This window comes from Megascapheus bottae, chromosome 14 (assembly GCF_031878675.1).
Source record: "Megascapheus bottae isolate mThoBot1 chromosome 14, mThoBot2.hap1, whole genome shotgun sequence".
Lineage (NCBI taxonomy): Eukaryota > Metazoa > Chordata > Mammalia > Rodentia > Geomyidae > Megascapheus > Megascapheus bottae.
This window is the reverse complement of record NC_143522.1, coordinates 23,675,143-23,692,385: the sequence shown is the minus strand read 5'-3', so window position 1 is coordinate 23,692,385 and position 17,243 is coordinate 23,675,143. Positions and strand designations below refer to the sequence as shown.

General features: G+C 42.8%; 1 protein-coding gene across 1 annotated transcript in view; it reads left to right on the top strand.

The window, feature by feature from the left end:
- Window positions 1-11,572: 11,572 nt before the first annotated feature.
- Window positions 11,573-17,243, top strand: part of Rps6ka5 (ribosomal protein S6 kinase A5) — a 131,829-nt gene continuing 126,158 nt past the window's right edge. The window contains exon 1 of the mRNA XM_090344706.1: window positions 11,573-11,918. Coding sequence (XP_090200832.1) covers window positions 11,813-11,918 — 106 coding nt within the window. The 5' untranslated portion in view covers window positions 11,573-11,812. The remainder of the gene's footprint in view (window positions 11,919-17,243) is intronic.

Sequence of the window (17,243 nt, the reverse complement as noted above, 5' to 3'; positions counted from 1 at the left end):
AACTTCAATGCTCAGATCTCAGCCTCCTGAGTAGCTAGGATTACAAGAGTGAGCCACTGGCGCTTGACCCATTTTTTTTTCGTTTCTACCCCCCAAAATTATTAGCATTCCTTGGAAAGTTTTTCTGAAAGCCCTCATGGTGCAATAAAACAAATAAAAAAGATCTGGCTCTATCACTTAATTTAAAAAATCTATAACTTTGGGCAAGTGATTTTGGAAAATCTTGCTTGTTTTCTCATCTGTGCATAACCTGGTTTCCATATCTTCACTTACTGTGGACAGAGATGAAGTCACCTGTTTCTCTGAGTGTTGGCTCCATCCTTTTCTATACAGAAAATTCAGCAATAGAGACATGTGTATCAACTCCAGGAGTAACTACTTTATAGACACTTCTAATGGCGACATTTACTCATTTAGTCATTCCTCTACTGTTGAGCATGTGTATCATTTTCAAATTACTGCTTATAAAAATCATTTCTGTGATCATATGTGTATACAAGTCTTTGTGCCATTTAGTATGACATATACACAGCCATGATGAAATGTAATAACAAAGCTGACATTACCCTCAGAGTGGGTCAGACTTTCACAGCCAAAAGAATTTCAGAAATGTCTGCTCTTCTGACAGCTGAGTTGAATTAGAATTCAATTTGTGGCCATGACACAATTCTGTCAGTTTCCTAAAAGATCATGAAATAGAACAGGAGATTCTCTGGAAGCAAACCAATCCATAAAACTATGGAGAACTCAGGTCTTCTCTAAGGGCCCTTTCTATTGTATCATTCAGATATGGTCATGTCTATCTAAATGATATATCTTGTTATTTTAAGTGTCATGTTCTTTAAAATAGTTTAATTATGTCAGATGGAATGACATGTACCCTGAAATGACTGGAAATTTCATCATGGAATAACCTTGAGATTTTTTTTTTGTAGTTTTGTTTCCTTTCCCAATCTTGCGCAATTCAAATGCATTCTTAATTTCTCCAACCAAGGCAATGGTTTATTTGCAGAAACAATGCTACCACCCTGCACAGAATCTCACTTGATTCTCGGAACAATACTGTGAAGTACGAGCAGCTATTTTTATTATTCCAGTCTTACAGAGGCAAAAGCTTGGGCTGCGTGCTATAAAATGACTTCTGGTCTGTTTCCCAATTTCCAGGCAGGCCTATGTCTCAGATTTAGTAAGCGTCTGTGCTGTGATGGTCTATTCCTATTCTCAATCGTCCCTATCCAACCCAGAAATGCTACCTTGTCCACAGAGCACATACAGACACGGCACAGTAGCCCCAGAACATCCTCCAGGGTCTCTGATCTGGTCTATACTTCCTGTAGTACCTGTGGACGCATGGATAACTCTAGCTCCCAAAGGGAAAAGATTATTTTTTTATTAGCTTACATTAGTTATAGCTATTCCACTAAATCCACTCTCCCTCGCTGTTACTGTCCTTCTCCTCCCTCCATTTTCCTTTTGAGTCCAGCCCTCTAATAACAGTACCCATCCATAGTTTCTCTTTTCCTCTCCAGATCCCCTATGGAGCAACATAAAATTTATTTTTTTAGTTTTAAAAATACCTTTAAGTAGCTATACAAAAAGGTTTTAATTCAACATGTCAATTTAGGCGTAAGTGCATCTTGATCAATGTCACCCTTTCCATTATTCTACCTACTCAACGAGGCTCTATATTCTATTTTCATGTATACTTGAGATGTATTACAAAATTAGTCACCATCTATCTTTCTTTTTTCCCCTTAAAGGAGGAAGATTTCTTTGAGCATGACTATTAAAATTACAAGAGAACCAGTGGAAAGCTTAAAGGTTTCAAACTGTAGTTCTCTCTCAAAAAGAAGTACCAAAAGAGAAGGTTTTTTTTTTTTTTTAGAAAGATAAGGAAAAAGATACAAAAGACAAAGAGAATAAGTTCAGGAAGCCAAACACTGAATTGATAGCAGCTACAGAAAGAGGGAGCATAAGAAATGGAGGGAAAGATGGGATCAAAGAACTAAAAGAAAACTTGCCAGTGCTGAAGACCACATAAATGGACTTAAAACAACCAGGGGTGATCAATGACTGGATTATTTTTTCTTTCAGAACATCTGAGAGAAAAGGAACAATAAAAAAAGATAGGCACGGGTGGCTCACACCTGTAATCCTAGCTACTCAGGAGGCTGAGGTCTGAGGATTATAGTTCAAAGTTAGCCTGGGCAGGAAAATCTGTGAGACTCTTATCTCCAATTAACCACCGGAAGTGGTGCTGTGGTTCAAAGAGGTAAAGCGCCAGCCTGGAGCACAAAAGTTCATGAAGAGTGCCTGGGCCCAGAGATCAAGCTCCAAGGCTGGTAAAACAAATGAACAAACAAAATTTTCAAAATGTTTAAAAACATTATGTATAGGAAAATGAAAAATGAAATAGACAGCAGATTTCCCGCTGGCAACATTGGATTGTAGGAGGCAATAGTGTGACCCCTTCTGTATTCTGTGGGAAAATAACTTTCAATCTAGATACTCAGCTAAAACATCATACAAGGGTGAGTGAATGATATTTCCTGGAACATACAAGGCTCACAACATTGACCTCTCACACACGCTGGTTCCTAGGAAGGCACTTGAAAACATGCTGCAAAGAAAACAGAGAGATAATGTAAAAACTAGGAAGATAAGAACTTGGCTGACCTTGGCAGATCGGGACTTGACCCAAGAAAATCAGTAACTGTAAATCCTACTATGACAATCATGCAGCAAGATGGAGGGCTAAAGGGAAGGTCTCAAGACAAAACAAAACAAAATTAGCAAACCTGATTGGATAAGAAGGGGTAAAAGGAACTACAGTATGAAAAAACGCAGCAAGATAAAAGAAAAGGGAATAGAAACCCAAGGGGAAAGAATATTATACAATCAAAGAAATATGTCACACAAATACTTCTCTTTTGAAAGCGGTATTGCAGTCATAGCAATGTAAATGCTGCTTAAGAGATTTTTTTCCTTCTGAAGGATTAGTCTGTGAAGAGTTAATTATGGTTAAGGATAGAATATAGATAACCTTATCTCTAAAATTATATAGGGCAGGAATTAGGAGGTAGACATAGGAAAGAATCTGAAGAGAAGAATAAGGAGCCTATGACTTTGCCTTTAAAAGTAAGGATTCATGAGGCTGGGAGCATGGCCTAGTGGTAGAGTGCTTGCCTAGAATACATGAAGCCCTGGGTTCAATTCCTCAGTACCACATACACAGAAAAGGCTGGAAGTGGTGCTGTGGTTCAAGTGGTGGAGGGCTAGCCTTGAGAAGGCCCAAGGACAGTGTCCAGGCCCTGATTTCCAAAATTAATTTCCAAAATTACAGAGGTGGAACTGTGGCTCAGTGGTAGAGTACCAGCCATGAGCAAAAAAGCTCAGGAACAGAGCCCAGGCTTTGAGTTCAAACCCTGGGACTGGCACCAAAAGAAAAGAAAAGAGAAAGAAAAAAGGAAGAAAGAAAAAAAGAAAGAAAGAAAAAAAGAAAGAGGAAGGACTCAAGACATATGGTTAGGAAACAGAGTGTAAGAATATTAATGTCTGAAAGTAACCTAGGGAGAAATAAAGAAGACATAAGTATACATGTGGAGGGAATGCCATGAAAGTCAACTAATACCTTACTTATCATGGAGGAAGAAAGAAAAATCAGCAGTAACATTATTTTTGCCAGCACCAGGGTTTGAACTCAGGGTCTCAAACTCAAGGCCTTGAGTTTGTTTGATTAGCTCTTGACTAGTGCTCTATCACTTGAGCCATGCCTCCAGCCTGACTTTTTGCTGATTATTTTGGAGATGGAATCTCATGGGCTGGCTTGATGCTTTGGATCTTGATGCTCTGGGATCTCAGCTTCTTGAATAGTTAGGATCACAAGCATGAACCACCAACATCCAGCTAGAAGCATGCTATGTAAAGATGTACAGAACATCAAAAAGATCTATCTAAATGAGTTACAATGATTATTGTTGAGCAATGGGACTTGAGGAAGGATGGGGTGGGGACAGGGGGGCTGCTTTTCTCTCTCTTTGTCTACTTGATCTCTCATCATGCAGCTTTCCAACCTTTCTGTAGCCACCTTTTCTCAGCTTCCTCCCCTTCTCTAGTGACTTGTCCCAAACTTAATAATTTAAAACCTTTTGTTGTTGTTTTTTAAAGTTAAGTAGCTCCAAAGGCATCACCCGATTCAGAGTCTCCAGAAATGTTTAGCTCAAACTGGAGTCCTGGGGCCATGGCACAAAATGACCCTCTTTTACCATAGAGCAGTCAGATCCCTGATTGCTGATGACTGGATGAAGAATAAGAATGCCTCGAGGTAACTGGACATGATGCTGGTCTAATACTAAGGTAGGTTTGTCCGGTATCTAGAAAGAAGTGATTTATTGCTTGTATTGGTTTTCTATTTCTAGGTAACAATGACCCCACCTGATCATTCTAAAATGATGTTCATTTATGGTTTCATAGTTCTGTAGGTCTGAATTCTTTGCCAGCTAAGGATTCTGTGTCCAACGTACCCACAGGCTGAGCTCTTATCTGGAGGCCCTGGCAAAGAATCTACTTCTTGGCTCATTTGGGTGGAGCATAAAATTCAGAAGTTGGAGGACTTAAGGGTTTTTGTTATTTGTTTTGCTTGATGATAATTGGCAAGAGGTTGCTTTCAGCTTCTCTCATCAGTGTTCAGAGCCTTTCCACATCCAGGATCAAAGTCAGTGGTAGATGGATTTCTTCCTTCCTTCCTTCCTTCCTTCCTTCCTTCCTTCCTTCCTTCCTTCCTTCCTTCCTTCCTTTCTTTCTTTCTTTCTTTCTTTCTTTCTTTCTTTCTTTCTTTCTTTCTTTCTTTCTTTCTTTCTTTCTTTCTTTCTTTCTTTCGCCAGTCCTGGGCTTGAGCTCAGGACCTGAGCACTGTGCTTGGGCTTTCTCAAGGCTAGAGCTCTACCACTTGCGCTTCAGCACCACTTCCGGCTTTTTTCTATGTATGTGGTACCAAGGAATCGAACCTGGTTCTTTGTTCATGCTAGGCAAGCACTCTACCACTAGGCCAAACTCCCAGCCCTGGTAGATGGATTTCTTTGAATTTAAGCTTTTATATTTTAGATCTATCTACTCTCATCTGATGAAGCTAACTAAGCCCACCTCAAATGAAATCTCACTATCCTCCAGTCACTGCATTAGTAACTTTAATTACAAAATCGTCTTTCTTGTCACACAATATAATCACAGGATGACCCAACTTAACATATGATAACAAAATTAATGAGGAGCATATTATCATTCTACCATATTTTTTTCAAGGAAAAAAACTGCTATAAAGGCCAGGAATCAGTGGCTCACATCTGTAATCCTAGTTACTCAGGAGGCTGAGATATGAGGAGTGAGGTTCAAAGTCAGCCCAAATAGGAAAGTTCTATTAGACTCTTATTTCCAATTAACCACCAAAGAGCTGGAAGTGTAGCTGTGGCTCAGTTGTTAGAGCACTAACCCTGAGCAAAAAAAAAAAAAAAGCGTAGGAACAGTACCAGACCCTGTGTGCTGTTGTTATTTGTGTCAGTGCACACAAAGAAAGCTGCTATATTTCTATTGGATGTGCTTTACTATAGGAAATTACAAAGAGGAAGTAGGTTTCCTTTTATTTGAAGTGCATCAAATCTCACTTCCTGAAAACAGCCAACAATATGTGGAATATGTCATCTGAATGGATGCATGGCGATAGCAACAGAGCAGAACTGGCAACTGGCAACAGTGAGATCTTACTCTGCAAATTATTTTTAACTAAAATTAAGTTTAATTGTATAGAAAAAAGAAATTGAAGCAAAATTGATGGAACAGCTGAGCTTCAGCTAAGTGTTTCTGTGTCACAAAAATTCTTAAAATATCACTCTTAATGACAAGAAAAATGACTACAAATATCACCAAGGAATTCGAATCATGCTTTTCTTTAAATATTGAAAGTCATCCATTCCATTTTTTTTTTTTTTGGCCCCTTTCTCTTTCTGGCCCCGCTCGCTCCGGCCCCGCTTGCTCCGGCCCTGCTAGGCCCTCTTTCTAGCTCAGGCCCCGCTCGCTCCGGCCCCGCTCGCTCCGGCCCGGCCAGCTCTCGATCGCTCCTGGCTCTGCTCGCTCCTGGCTCTGCTCGCTCCGGCCCCTTCTCGCTCTGGCCCCGCTCGCTCCGGCCTCGCTGGCTCTGGCTCGGCTAGCTCCTGCACGCTCCGGTCCCGCTCGCTCCGGCCCCGCTCGCTCCGGCCACCACTCGGTTGGGCTCTGTTCACTTCAGCTCAGCTCGCTTCTTTCGCTCTCTGTCGCTTGTTGCAGTCTCGTCTCTGCCACTTCCGGCTTGGTTTTGTATGTGGGATACCGAGGAATCGAACCCGGGTCTTTGTGCATGCTAGTCAAGCACTTTAACCGCTAGGCCAAACTCCCGGGCCCTCATCCATTCCATTTTTTAATTTATTTTTTGCCAGTCGTGGGGACTGAACTCAGGGCTTGAGCATTGTCCTTGGACTTTCCTCAAGGCTAGTGCTCTACCACTTGAGCTATAGCACCAGTTCTGGGTTTTCTTTTTCTTTCTTTTTTTTTTTTTTACCAGTTGTGGGGCTTGAACTCAGGGCCTGAGCATTGTCCTTGGACTTTTCTCAAGGCTAGAACTCTACCCTTGAGCCACTTCTGGCTTTCTTCTATGTATGTGGTGCCTAGGAATCAAACCTGGATCTTTGTGCATGCTAGAGTAAGCACTCTTCCATTAGGCCAAACTCCCAGCCCATTCCATTTTTTTAGAGTAGATTATTTCCCAGCTATTAGAGATAAATAAGTTTATGTGGTTCGAAGTTTTTCCACTGCCCTTTCTCCTCACTGCTAAGCTTTCATTTAACTTATAATTATTTTTACAGATTTATATTTTGTTCTTTAACTACAAATTTCACAAAGTCTGTAGTCCTAGTTCTATATTTTAAAACAAGTCAAAACTTATCTTCTTCAGTGTTTTCTTGGAATCTTCAATTCTCCCCATGATTTTCTTTTCTTTTCTGCATTACTGGGGTTTCAATGAAGGGCTTCACATTTTTTAAACATTTGGCTTTCTAACTCTAAACCACACCTTCAACCCTTATGTGTCTTGTTTATTTTAAAGATAGGTTCTCATTTCCTGCTTGGATGCAGGCCAAGATGACAATCTACCTGTTTTAAGCTTCCCATCTAAGCTAGAATGACAGGAACACACAACCACACTTAGTACCTTTTCAGAAAGAGGGAATCTTGTGGACTTTTCTGCTTAGAGTACCTTCAAGTCACAATCCCCCATGCTGTCTTCCAAGTAGCTAGGACTATAAGTGTGAGCCACAAAGTCCCTGCTCATAATTTATTTCAGCTCATCTTGCTAATTGACCTTGTTTCATTGTCAGTGAACAGTAAGCTACTGCTTATTGCTTTTGACTTTTAAATTTATTTTTAATTTTAATTTTTTACAGTGCTGGATAAATTGCAGGACCTGGTGCATACTAGACAAGTGCTTTACATCCCCAGACCCTCTCTTGAGGTGTTGTTTTTTTTTTGTGGGTAATGGGGCTTCAACTTGGCCAGGGCGCTGTCCCTGAGCTCTTCAGCTCAAGGCTATCACCCTACCCTTGAGCCAAGCCACACTTCCCATCTTTAGAGGTTAACTAGAGATAAGAGTCTCAAGTCTTGGGCTGGGAGTTTGGTCTAGTGGTAGCGTGCTTGCTTAGTACGCACGAAGACCAGGGTTTGATTCCTCGGTACCACATACATATAAAAAAGCCGGAAATGGTAGAGCTCTAGCCTTGAGAAAGTCCAAGGACAGTGCTCAGGCCCTGAGCTCAAGCCCAGGACTGGCAAAAAAAAAAAAAAAAAGAGTCTCAAGTCCTTTTATGCCCAAGCTGGCTTTGAACCTTGATCCTCAGATCTCATCCTCCTGAGAAGCTAGGATTACAGGCGTGAGCCACCACACCTGGCCCTTTCTTGAGTTTTTAAACCTTCTATATGTTATCATGGATCATTCTTGTACCTTTTGTATCTGGGCACCTTGTATGCTCTGTTGATTCAAGGCCTCATTTCAGTTCTGCTATTGCTGTGTTGTTCCCTTTTTTTCATTTTGAATGCTTCTTCAGGAATGGCAAGGATGCAGATGCTTGGTCTCCATGGTTTATTTTCTTGATCTTGTTTTCATAAGTATTTTTAAATCTTTGTTCTTTTCTCTATTATTCCACTTTATTTTCATCTGTGTTTATTTTGTTTTGGTTGAGACTGATGTGTCTTCTTTTTCTCACTCAGGTTTTTTTCTCTTTTACTCTTCTGGAAATTCCTTATTTGATCTCTTGAACCTCCTCTTTATTTTTTTTTATAATTTCAGAGAAAGATAACATAATTTTTCTACTGAGGTAGAAAAACATTTGTCAAGTAACATGACCAAAGGTAAAAGGATTTTGAGGGAGTTGGCAGGTGAGTTTGGTGTGCTTCCAAACCAGTTTGTCTAAATGAAAACACCTCTGAGATTCTCAGGAGTTTGCACTTGGAAGGTTATTGAGGGCTCTCACAAAGCTCTGGGCTCTTTGGGATATGTCCTAGCAATTATTGCTACACCCCTTCTTCTTCACGCCTCCCAAAGACTGTTTGGTTTAGAGGCAATGCCACAAAAATATATAATTATTAGCGTGATATCTCCTTGATTTTGACTTTCCCTATTATCATAATGGTGTTTCAGAGGAACAACACCTATGTAACTTGTGGTGCTGTTGGAGCTTGTTACCTACATTTCAGTCTTTAGGGTATCATGTCCATTAGTTTTGTCTTCTCCACTGATTACTCCTATTAAAATCAATAGTCTTTAAAGGAGGCATGTTGATATCATAAGGGGAAACCCAGTCTAGGAGCTATGTCTGAGGTCTGTATTTTCCTTGTTAGAGAGATTATGGACTGTGGGTATGGCTTAAGTGGAACAGTGCTTACCTAGCATCATGAGGGCTTGGGTTCATAAAAAGGAAAAAAGAAAAGAAAAAAAAGAGGGGACAAGAAAAGGGAGATTAACACATTACAGAAAAGCTAAAGGCTATTGAACCGAAAGACAACTAAATAAAATGGAATCACTTTTAAATTGTAATTAAATATCTTATCTCATTGTTCTCCAGGAATACAAGTCCCCTCTTCTCCTTTGGAAAGCATCACTTCAAATCAGGAGTCAATGACTTGGTCCCTTAAGGCGGTGACAGTAACATCTATCGCAAGGCTGGATGAAGGTAGTGCCATCAGCTCTCAATGTTTTACTGACTTTATAATATTTAGCACTCACACATTATGGTTTGTGGTTTGAGGTTCTGAATATTTCCTTGTTTCATTAAATATGGTCCTTTGGAAGTGGAGCTGTGGCTCAAGTGGTAGAGCACTATCCTTGAGCAAAAGAGCTCAAGGATAGTACCCAGGCCCTGAGTTTAAGCCCCATGATGGACTAAATAAATAAATAAACAAATAAGTAAAAAATGGGGCTTCATCTGTAATTTTCGCTTTCCTTTGTTCCTTTCTTTTTCTCTCCTGTGCCAGTCTTAGGGCTTGAATTCGGGACCTGGGCACTGTCCATGAGCCTTTCTGAGCTCAGGGCTACCACTTGAACTACAGTGCCACTTCTGGCCTTTTCTGTTTATGTGGTACTGAGGAATCAAACCCAGGGCTTCATGCATACTAGGCAAGCACTTTACCACTAAGCCACATTCTCAGCCCTTCCTGAACTTTTTCACTCAAGGCTGTGCCCTACCCCTTGATTCACAGCTCCACTTCCAGAGTTTTGGAACTTAACTGGAGGTAAAGAGCCTCACAAACTTTCCTGCTCTGGAAGGCTTTGACTGTGATCCTCAGATCTCTGCCTCCTAAGTATCTAGGATTTCAGTTGTGTGCCACTGGCACTTGGCATTTTCCTTTGTTTTGTGTTGCTTCAAAGGCAGGGAAAGGGAGGGAGTCCAATGTCTTCACTACCTTTCACTGAGTACAGACTCAAAAATAGCACATCAAGACTGACTGTACCTCATTGGCCAGATCAAAATCATATGATCCTAAACAAACAGCAAAAGGAGGCAAAAAGGTAAAAGGAAGAAAACAGGCTTTCCTGTTTGTCCAGGAAGAGGAAATGAGATTGGCAAGCACAGGCCACTTTCTGCCACATCCTGGGGAACTGTACCCATCTTTAAAGACTTAGCTTAAAGAATACTTCCTTCAAAAAGCCTTCCAGTACTGTTTCATGAAGTATGTCAAAGTCTACATCATTAAGTCTCTCCTTTTTTGGATCTCAGATCTGTTACTCAAAATTAGACCTCTATTGCATCTATCTTTGCAACCATATTCTTTCCCTGACAACTTTCTTCTTTTCCTTCAGTCCACCCTTCTCTTTATAATCAAACCTAATTTCCAAGAGAACAGTCATACCATTGTGTGCTAAATAAAATGGACTTCCAACATTAGTCTTTAAGGTTCTCCATCCTTTCCTTACTTGTTCAGCTGTTTCTCTCATCATCATACTTCCACCTAACTTTCATACTATCCTTGCCTTCTTTACTCCAGGCTTATGCTCAATAACCATCTCTCTGATGCTGGCATTTCTAATCCTATCCAAACACATCTTTGATCTCAAAACCCTTCTTGCTCCTCTGAGAATAATTACTATCATCTGTGAGACCCTCAAACGTTTTGTACCGTACCACTATATTACTTCAAATTCTGCTGTATAGTTTCCTGTGTATACTGCACAGTTTGTCAGTTTCTCAAGCTCCACCGAAAAGTTCCGGGGGGAGGGGTAGTCATTGCATGTTCTATTTTCTTAATTTCTGCATCTTCCTGGAGCCCAAAAGAGTTCGGTAGAAATGATTTGTGTGTGTGTGTGTGCAAAATTCCTCAAGGCGGGGGAGGGCGGGGCCAGGACTGGGAGTTAATGTAATGTCTAAGAATTACCTATATTTAAGCCCAGAGTCCGCTTACCTTGTTCTAGGCTCACTCCTGCAAATAACACCTTTTTTTTTCTTTTAAGGCCACGGCGTTTTTCGGACAGTCACCTATGTGTGTACCTATGTACCAGTGTCTGAGGTTCTGAGACTGTGTGCACACACGTGGGGAAGCAGCGCTTCCCTCCAGGCCCCGCCTCTGTCCGCGGTGATTGGCGGACCGAACGTTCCAATCATCCCTCCCCGCCTCTTTCAACAGTAGCCAATCACGGGCCCCGAGCGCCTCCTGACTACTAGACACTGTTTACTAACAGATAGGAGCTGGGGAATAAGGGGTGTGACGGCTCTGGGGAGGTCAGGGCACAGAAGGCTTGGATTGCGCGTGTGCACTGGTGGAAATGGGCGGAGCCCAATCTCAGGTCTCACCAATCCGAGTGGCCGCACTCCTCCTTCTCCTGCCTCCCCGCCAAGCAACAACAATTCGAGGAGTGGGGCGGGGAGGCTCGTGAAACGTCAGAGAGGACTGGCCAATAGAAGCCAGCGCCGGCAGACGCGCGCGCCTCTCGTCCAATCGACGACGGCGCTTCTCCTACCTTGCTGGCTGTGGGCGGAGTGGCCTGGAGGAGGCGGCGGTGGAGCAGGGGGCGGCTTGGTTGCGCGGTACTAGCGGTGCCCGCCGAAGGGGGAGGAGGCAGAGGCGCGAGCCGCGCGGACAGAGCGGGAAAGACACTCGTCTCGGCGGCGTCCGAGTTGTGGAGCTGGCGCGCGGCGCCCCGGCTCTCGGGGTTGCAGCCGGAGCTGAGAGGGGACGGGCACCCGCTGCCTCCCGGGTTTCCTTCCGAACGACCCGCGGGATCGGAGAAAGGGAGAAGATGGAGGAGGAGGGCAGCGGCGGCGGCGGCAGCGGCGCGGGCAGCAGTGGGGACGGCAGCGACGGCGGCGAGCGGCTCCTCACGGTCAAGCTCGAGCTGCGGACCGGTGAGCGTCCCCGTCCGGTGCCGGCGGGGCCGGGCTCGGGGACGCGCGGGGGGCCCGCGGCGGCCCGCACGGGCTGGGGGGCGCGGGCCGGAGCCGCCGCGCCGAGGGGCGGGCCCGGGGCGGGGCCTCGCGGACGGGGCGGGAGCCGCGGGCGGGGTGGGGGCGAGGGGTCGGGGTCCCGGGACGACCCTGGGGAGTCCTGGAAGGGCGGCCGCAAGGTTTCCCCCGCACCGGGTAGCGTCGGGGCTCCGGCGGCGGCCGCTGAGGGCACTGGTCTCGGACGATGCCTGCGCGCCCCCTTCCCGCACCGGTGACGCGTCCGTCACTGCGCCCTGCGGGGAGCGAAAGGTGCGCCTTTGTGGGGGTGCGGTGCGGCGGTTGATTTGGGGCGAGCCTCCCTTTCTGCTCTTCCTAAGGTGGTCCAGGCGGAGCGCTCGGAAACCCTCACCCACGCGGCCGCGGTCCTGTGGCAGCTTAAGTGGGGCGGAGGACGGTCTCTGGGCTGTGAGTGCGGCTGGTCTTCGGTGAGATCCAGAGGCCGGGCGCGCCTGGGACCGAGCGCGCTCTTCTCTGCAGTTACCCTGGAATCCTGGACTTGCAGGTCCTTGGATTTCCTGCAGAAAAGGTCTCTTGAGATGCAGGCTCTGTCAGTTGGAAGCTCTCGGTGAAAGGGACTAACTAAACAGGCTTAAGCGCTTACCGTTCTCCTGATGGAGATCCTCAGATTGCCGTTGGCCTTGGACTGGTCCAGTTACTTTTTCATTGTATAAGCCTGGGTGGTTCTAAGCCCTGACCCATCAATGCACTTTGGGTTGATCTTTTCTGAAACCCTAGCTTTGGCCTATTGAAATATTCCTTTTACTAATAGACAGAGAGCTTAAATAGCCGGTTTCAGTGGTGCACCTAGTTCACATTACCCTGTCTGTGAACCGATGGTGAAGTTAGCTCTGCTCTACAGTTCTTTCAATTTTCGTAATTTCTAATGAATCACTTATTAGCATTCCATTGGGTGCCAGTCTAGTGGCTTTCTATAGGAGATACTAAACTTATGCTTAATTCAGCATTTTTTTTTTTGCCAGTTATGGGGCTTGAACTCAGGGCCTCATCACTGTCCTTGAGCTTTCTTAAGCCTAACACTTGAACAACAGCACCACTTCCAGCTTTTTCTGTGAATGTGGTACCAAGGAATCAAATCCAGGGCATCCACGCATTCTAGGCAAGCACTCTACCACTAGGCCATACTCCCAGACCAAGACATTCCATTTTTGATCATTTTGAATCTGTAATGTACCTTGGGCTACTCTATAATATTTTAAGCACCTAGCATATTTCATATTTTGTATAGGTTCCATTGGCTTAAGTTTTCTCTCAATTTGTGTGTGTGTGTGTGTGTGTGTGTGTGTGTGTGTGTGTGTGTGCATGTTCTGGGGCTTTAACTCAGGGCATGGGTTCTGTCCTTCAGATGTTGTGCTCAAGAGTAGTGCGCTACCTCTTGAGCCACACCTCCATTCAGTATTTGTTGTTGTTGTTGTTAATTGGAGCTAAGAATCTCATGGATTTTGCTGCCAGAGCTGGCTTTGAACTGTGATTCTCAGAGCTCAGCCTTCTGAACCACTAGGATTATAGGCTTGAACCAGTGGCAGCCAGCTCAATTGATTTTTTTTAAAGCTATTCATTTTAGTATCCATGTATTCAGTGTTAAAGCTGACTTATACCAGAATGGATGTGATGATGTGCTTTCTGGTGTAAAGATTTTGTAAAGTTTTTTCCCTTACCTTACATAGTGATTCACTCCTTGGTATATGTAGAATCATACAATGTAGCAAACACTACTTGAAGTCATACACTCCTGTCACTGACCGTGATGCAACAGAAGACTTTTTTCCTCAGTAACCAGGAAACAACACACTTATAGTAGCCAACCAACTGCTCAGTTTCTGGGTTTTGAAAATAATGCTAAGTTTTAGAAAAAAATGAGTACTGTGAATCATCACCTTCAAGTTTACATTTTAGAAATTTATCTGACGGATGATGAGATTTTGCTGAATTTATTAATACTGTTAGCTGTCAAAGGAAATGAACAGTCATTTCGATTATTGTCAAACACTTCAACAACTCCAGGGATGTAATGGTCAAAAGCACTTTTAAAATATAAACTGAGATAACTGCTCATCTTCAGCCAGCTGTGTGAGCTTTTCTCAGCACATGATGCTATAATAGGCTCCATAGTAATTTGATCTGATGTGGTCCCTTCTTGACATGTGGACAAGCATAAGATCGTATCAAGTTGACAGTTGGTGATAACCCATTCGTGCAGAATGTGACTGCATGTCATGGAAGGAGCAGGGAAATAAAAAGAAAAGCAATAAAAGCCAATGTAAGGATTTGGAAATTGCTCTAATTATATGTCCCCCCAAAGCATGGCTTGCCTGGACATGGAGTTGGAAGACAATACTGCCACTTACCAGCTGTATAGACTTGGGCAACTCACTTTACTCTTTCAGACTTACTTTTATCAGCAAAATTTGAAAATTGAATGAGATGTTGTTGCGAAAATTCTAAGCAGTTACTTTGTCCATAGTAGTCACTGGAGGTTGCTGGTTAAATGTAAATCGAAAAATTATTCCAAACAATATTATATAGTAATGGTGTGGTATGGTGTGGAGTGGTGTGCGTGTGTGTGTGTGTGTGTGTGTGTGTGTGCATTATTTTAGTGTAACTTGGAACAGAACATTCTCGTTTGATGACTGTATCACACAGCTTTGTTATATTATCTTGTCTGTGTATGTCCTGCTTCTAAAGTAGAGTGTCTGTCTAGCCTCTTCAGGAACACTTAACACGCAATACTATGAAAAAAATCATTCACTTGTCTGTGCTAGACAGTAAGGTCCTTGAGAGCAGACACCAAGTACTTTTTCTAGTTTGTAGCTCCTGGCATATCGTAGGTAATTGGATAGTTGTTTAGTGAATTCATCCAGAATGAAGATGTAGGAACAGGCCTAATAGTTTATTGTAGTCTCCTGTCTTGCAGATGTTAGATACTTGATAAATTGATGATGGACTGTGAAAGCTGGAGAATATGGATCAAGAAGGTCCATTAAAGATAAAATCTTGGGTACTTAATGTTTTCTAGATTACATGGTGTTGATCTTACCAAAAATGACAAAGAAAATACTTTGTTTGGCTGTAGAAGGAACCATATAAACTAGTGGTTAGCATCTATTATGGTAAGTATTATAATAGAGAGATATATAAAGTCTAAATCCAGCACAAGAGTTTGTTCTTTTACCTTTTTTTTTCTTTTTGCCAATCTTGGGGCTTGAACTTGGTGTCTGAGCGCTGACCTTGGGTTTTCTCAATGCTAGAACTCTACCACTTAAGCCACAGCACCACTTTAAGCTTTTTCTGTGTATGTGGTACCAAGGAATGGAACCCGGGTTTTTGTGCATGCTAGGCAAACACTCTACTAAACTCAGGGCCTCAGTCTTTTACCTTTTAAATGATTAATACAACTGTTGAACAGTGAGCAAAGAGAAATATTATTGGAGGGATTATTGGGTTATTTTACTCATTTATTCAATAAGTACTTTATCACCTCCTCTGTAACGGATGCTCTTCTGCTGCTGGGGTTACCAGATATGTATATATACCCTCTCCACTGGAAGAATGGCTATACAAGTTGTCATTAGAACATGAAACTTAACATAAGCTGTACCCGAAGTGATGCCATGATTATTCTCTATTGCTATCCACCTTTTCCTACATGGGAAAGATCACGCTTCTGGCAGCTCCCAGGTTTTATGTCATACACTTCAGGTACTAGAAAAACACTGTTCCTTTCTCAGTATCAGTTACAGAAGCCTCAGGGGACTTACTTGGTTTGTTTTTGGTCAGATGTCTACTTTTGGTTCATTCAGCTAAGCCAGATGATGGGAATACGTTTTACTAAGATGACATTAGCTACTGTAAGTATATGGATGGGGTCAACTAAACTTAGAAGAGGAAAAACCACTATTGGAAGGATAGGACCTTAGATTTTTCTGTCATTAGAGCCTAATACTAAGGATAGTTGAAGACTATCTGTTGTGCAGTAACAAATTACTAAGCATGAATAGCTTAAAGCAACAATTTCTGTGGGTCAGGAAGTTGCTTATCTTAATGGTTATGGCTCTGGGATATTCATGAGGTTGCAGTCAAGACAATGGCCAGGACCATAGTTACTGAAGACTTTTCAGGAGGGGAAGTTCCCCTTCTAAGATGGCGTCCCCATCTGCATTTGGTAGGAATTCTTTAGTGCCTTCTCACATGGACCTTTGCATGGATCTACTCAGATGTCCTCATGACATAGTGGGTTTCTCCTAGAACAAGTAATTCGAGACACTACAGTGAAAGCCACCGTATGTTTTTCTTTTCTTTTCTTTCTTTCTTTCTTTTTTTTTGGTCCATCTGGGGCTTGAACTCTGGGCCTGGGCGCTGTCCCTGAGCTCTTCAGCTCAAGGCTATCTCCCTACACCTGGAGCCACAGTGCCACTTCTGATTTTTTAGTGATTAATTGGAGATAGAGTCTCATGGACTTTAGTGCCTAGGCTGGCTTTGAACAACGATTCTCAGATCTCAGCTTCCTGAGTAGTTAGGATTACAGGTGTGAGCCACTGCGCTTGGCTAGTATGCTTTTTCTTAAAGAGCTTTATTGCAGTATAGTTTGTGTACCACATAAATCACTGTACAAATCCACATTTTAGCATCATTAGATATATAGTCATCAGTACAATCTAATTTTAGAATAGTTCCATTGCTGTAAAAGGAAACTACATACTAGCATTAGTTATATTCTTACTATTCAATTCTAGCTATAGGCAACCAACCACTGGTCTGTTTCCCCCCCCCCCCCACTTTTTTATTGGGGGGAGGATCTGTCATGGGGCTTGAACTCTGTGTCTGGGCTTTGTCCCTGAGCTCTTCAGCTCAAGAATAGCACTCTACCACTTGAGCCACACAGCACCACTTCTGGTTTTCTGGTGGTTGAGCATAAGAGTCTCATGGATTTTAGTGCCCGGACTGGCTTTGAACCACAATCCTCAGATCTTAGCCTCTTGAGTAGTTAGGATTGTAAGCATGAGCCACCACTGCTCAGCCACTGATCTATTTTCTATCTTTATTTATTAGCCTACAATAGTATCTCATTTTAATGTAATTATATAATTGTGGTCTTAAGTGACTGGCTTCTTTCACTAAACATTGTTTTCAAGATTTATCTACATTGTAGCTTATGTTAATACTTCCTTTTTTGTGATGAATAAATTGTATTACAATGTAATAGATATA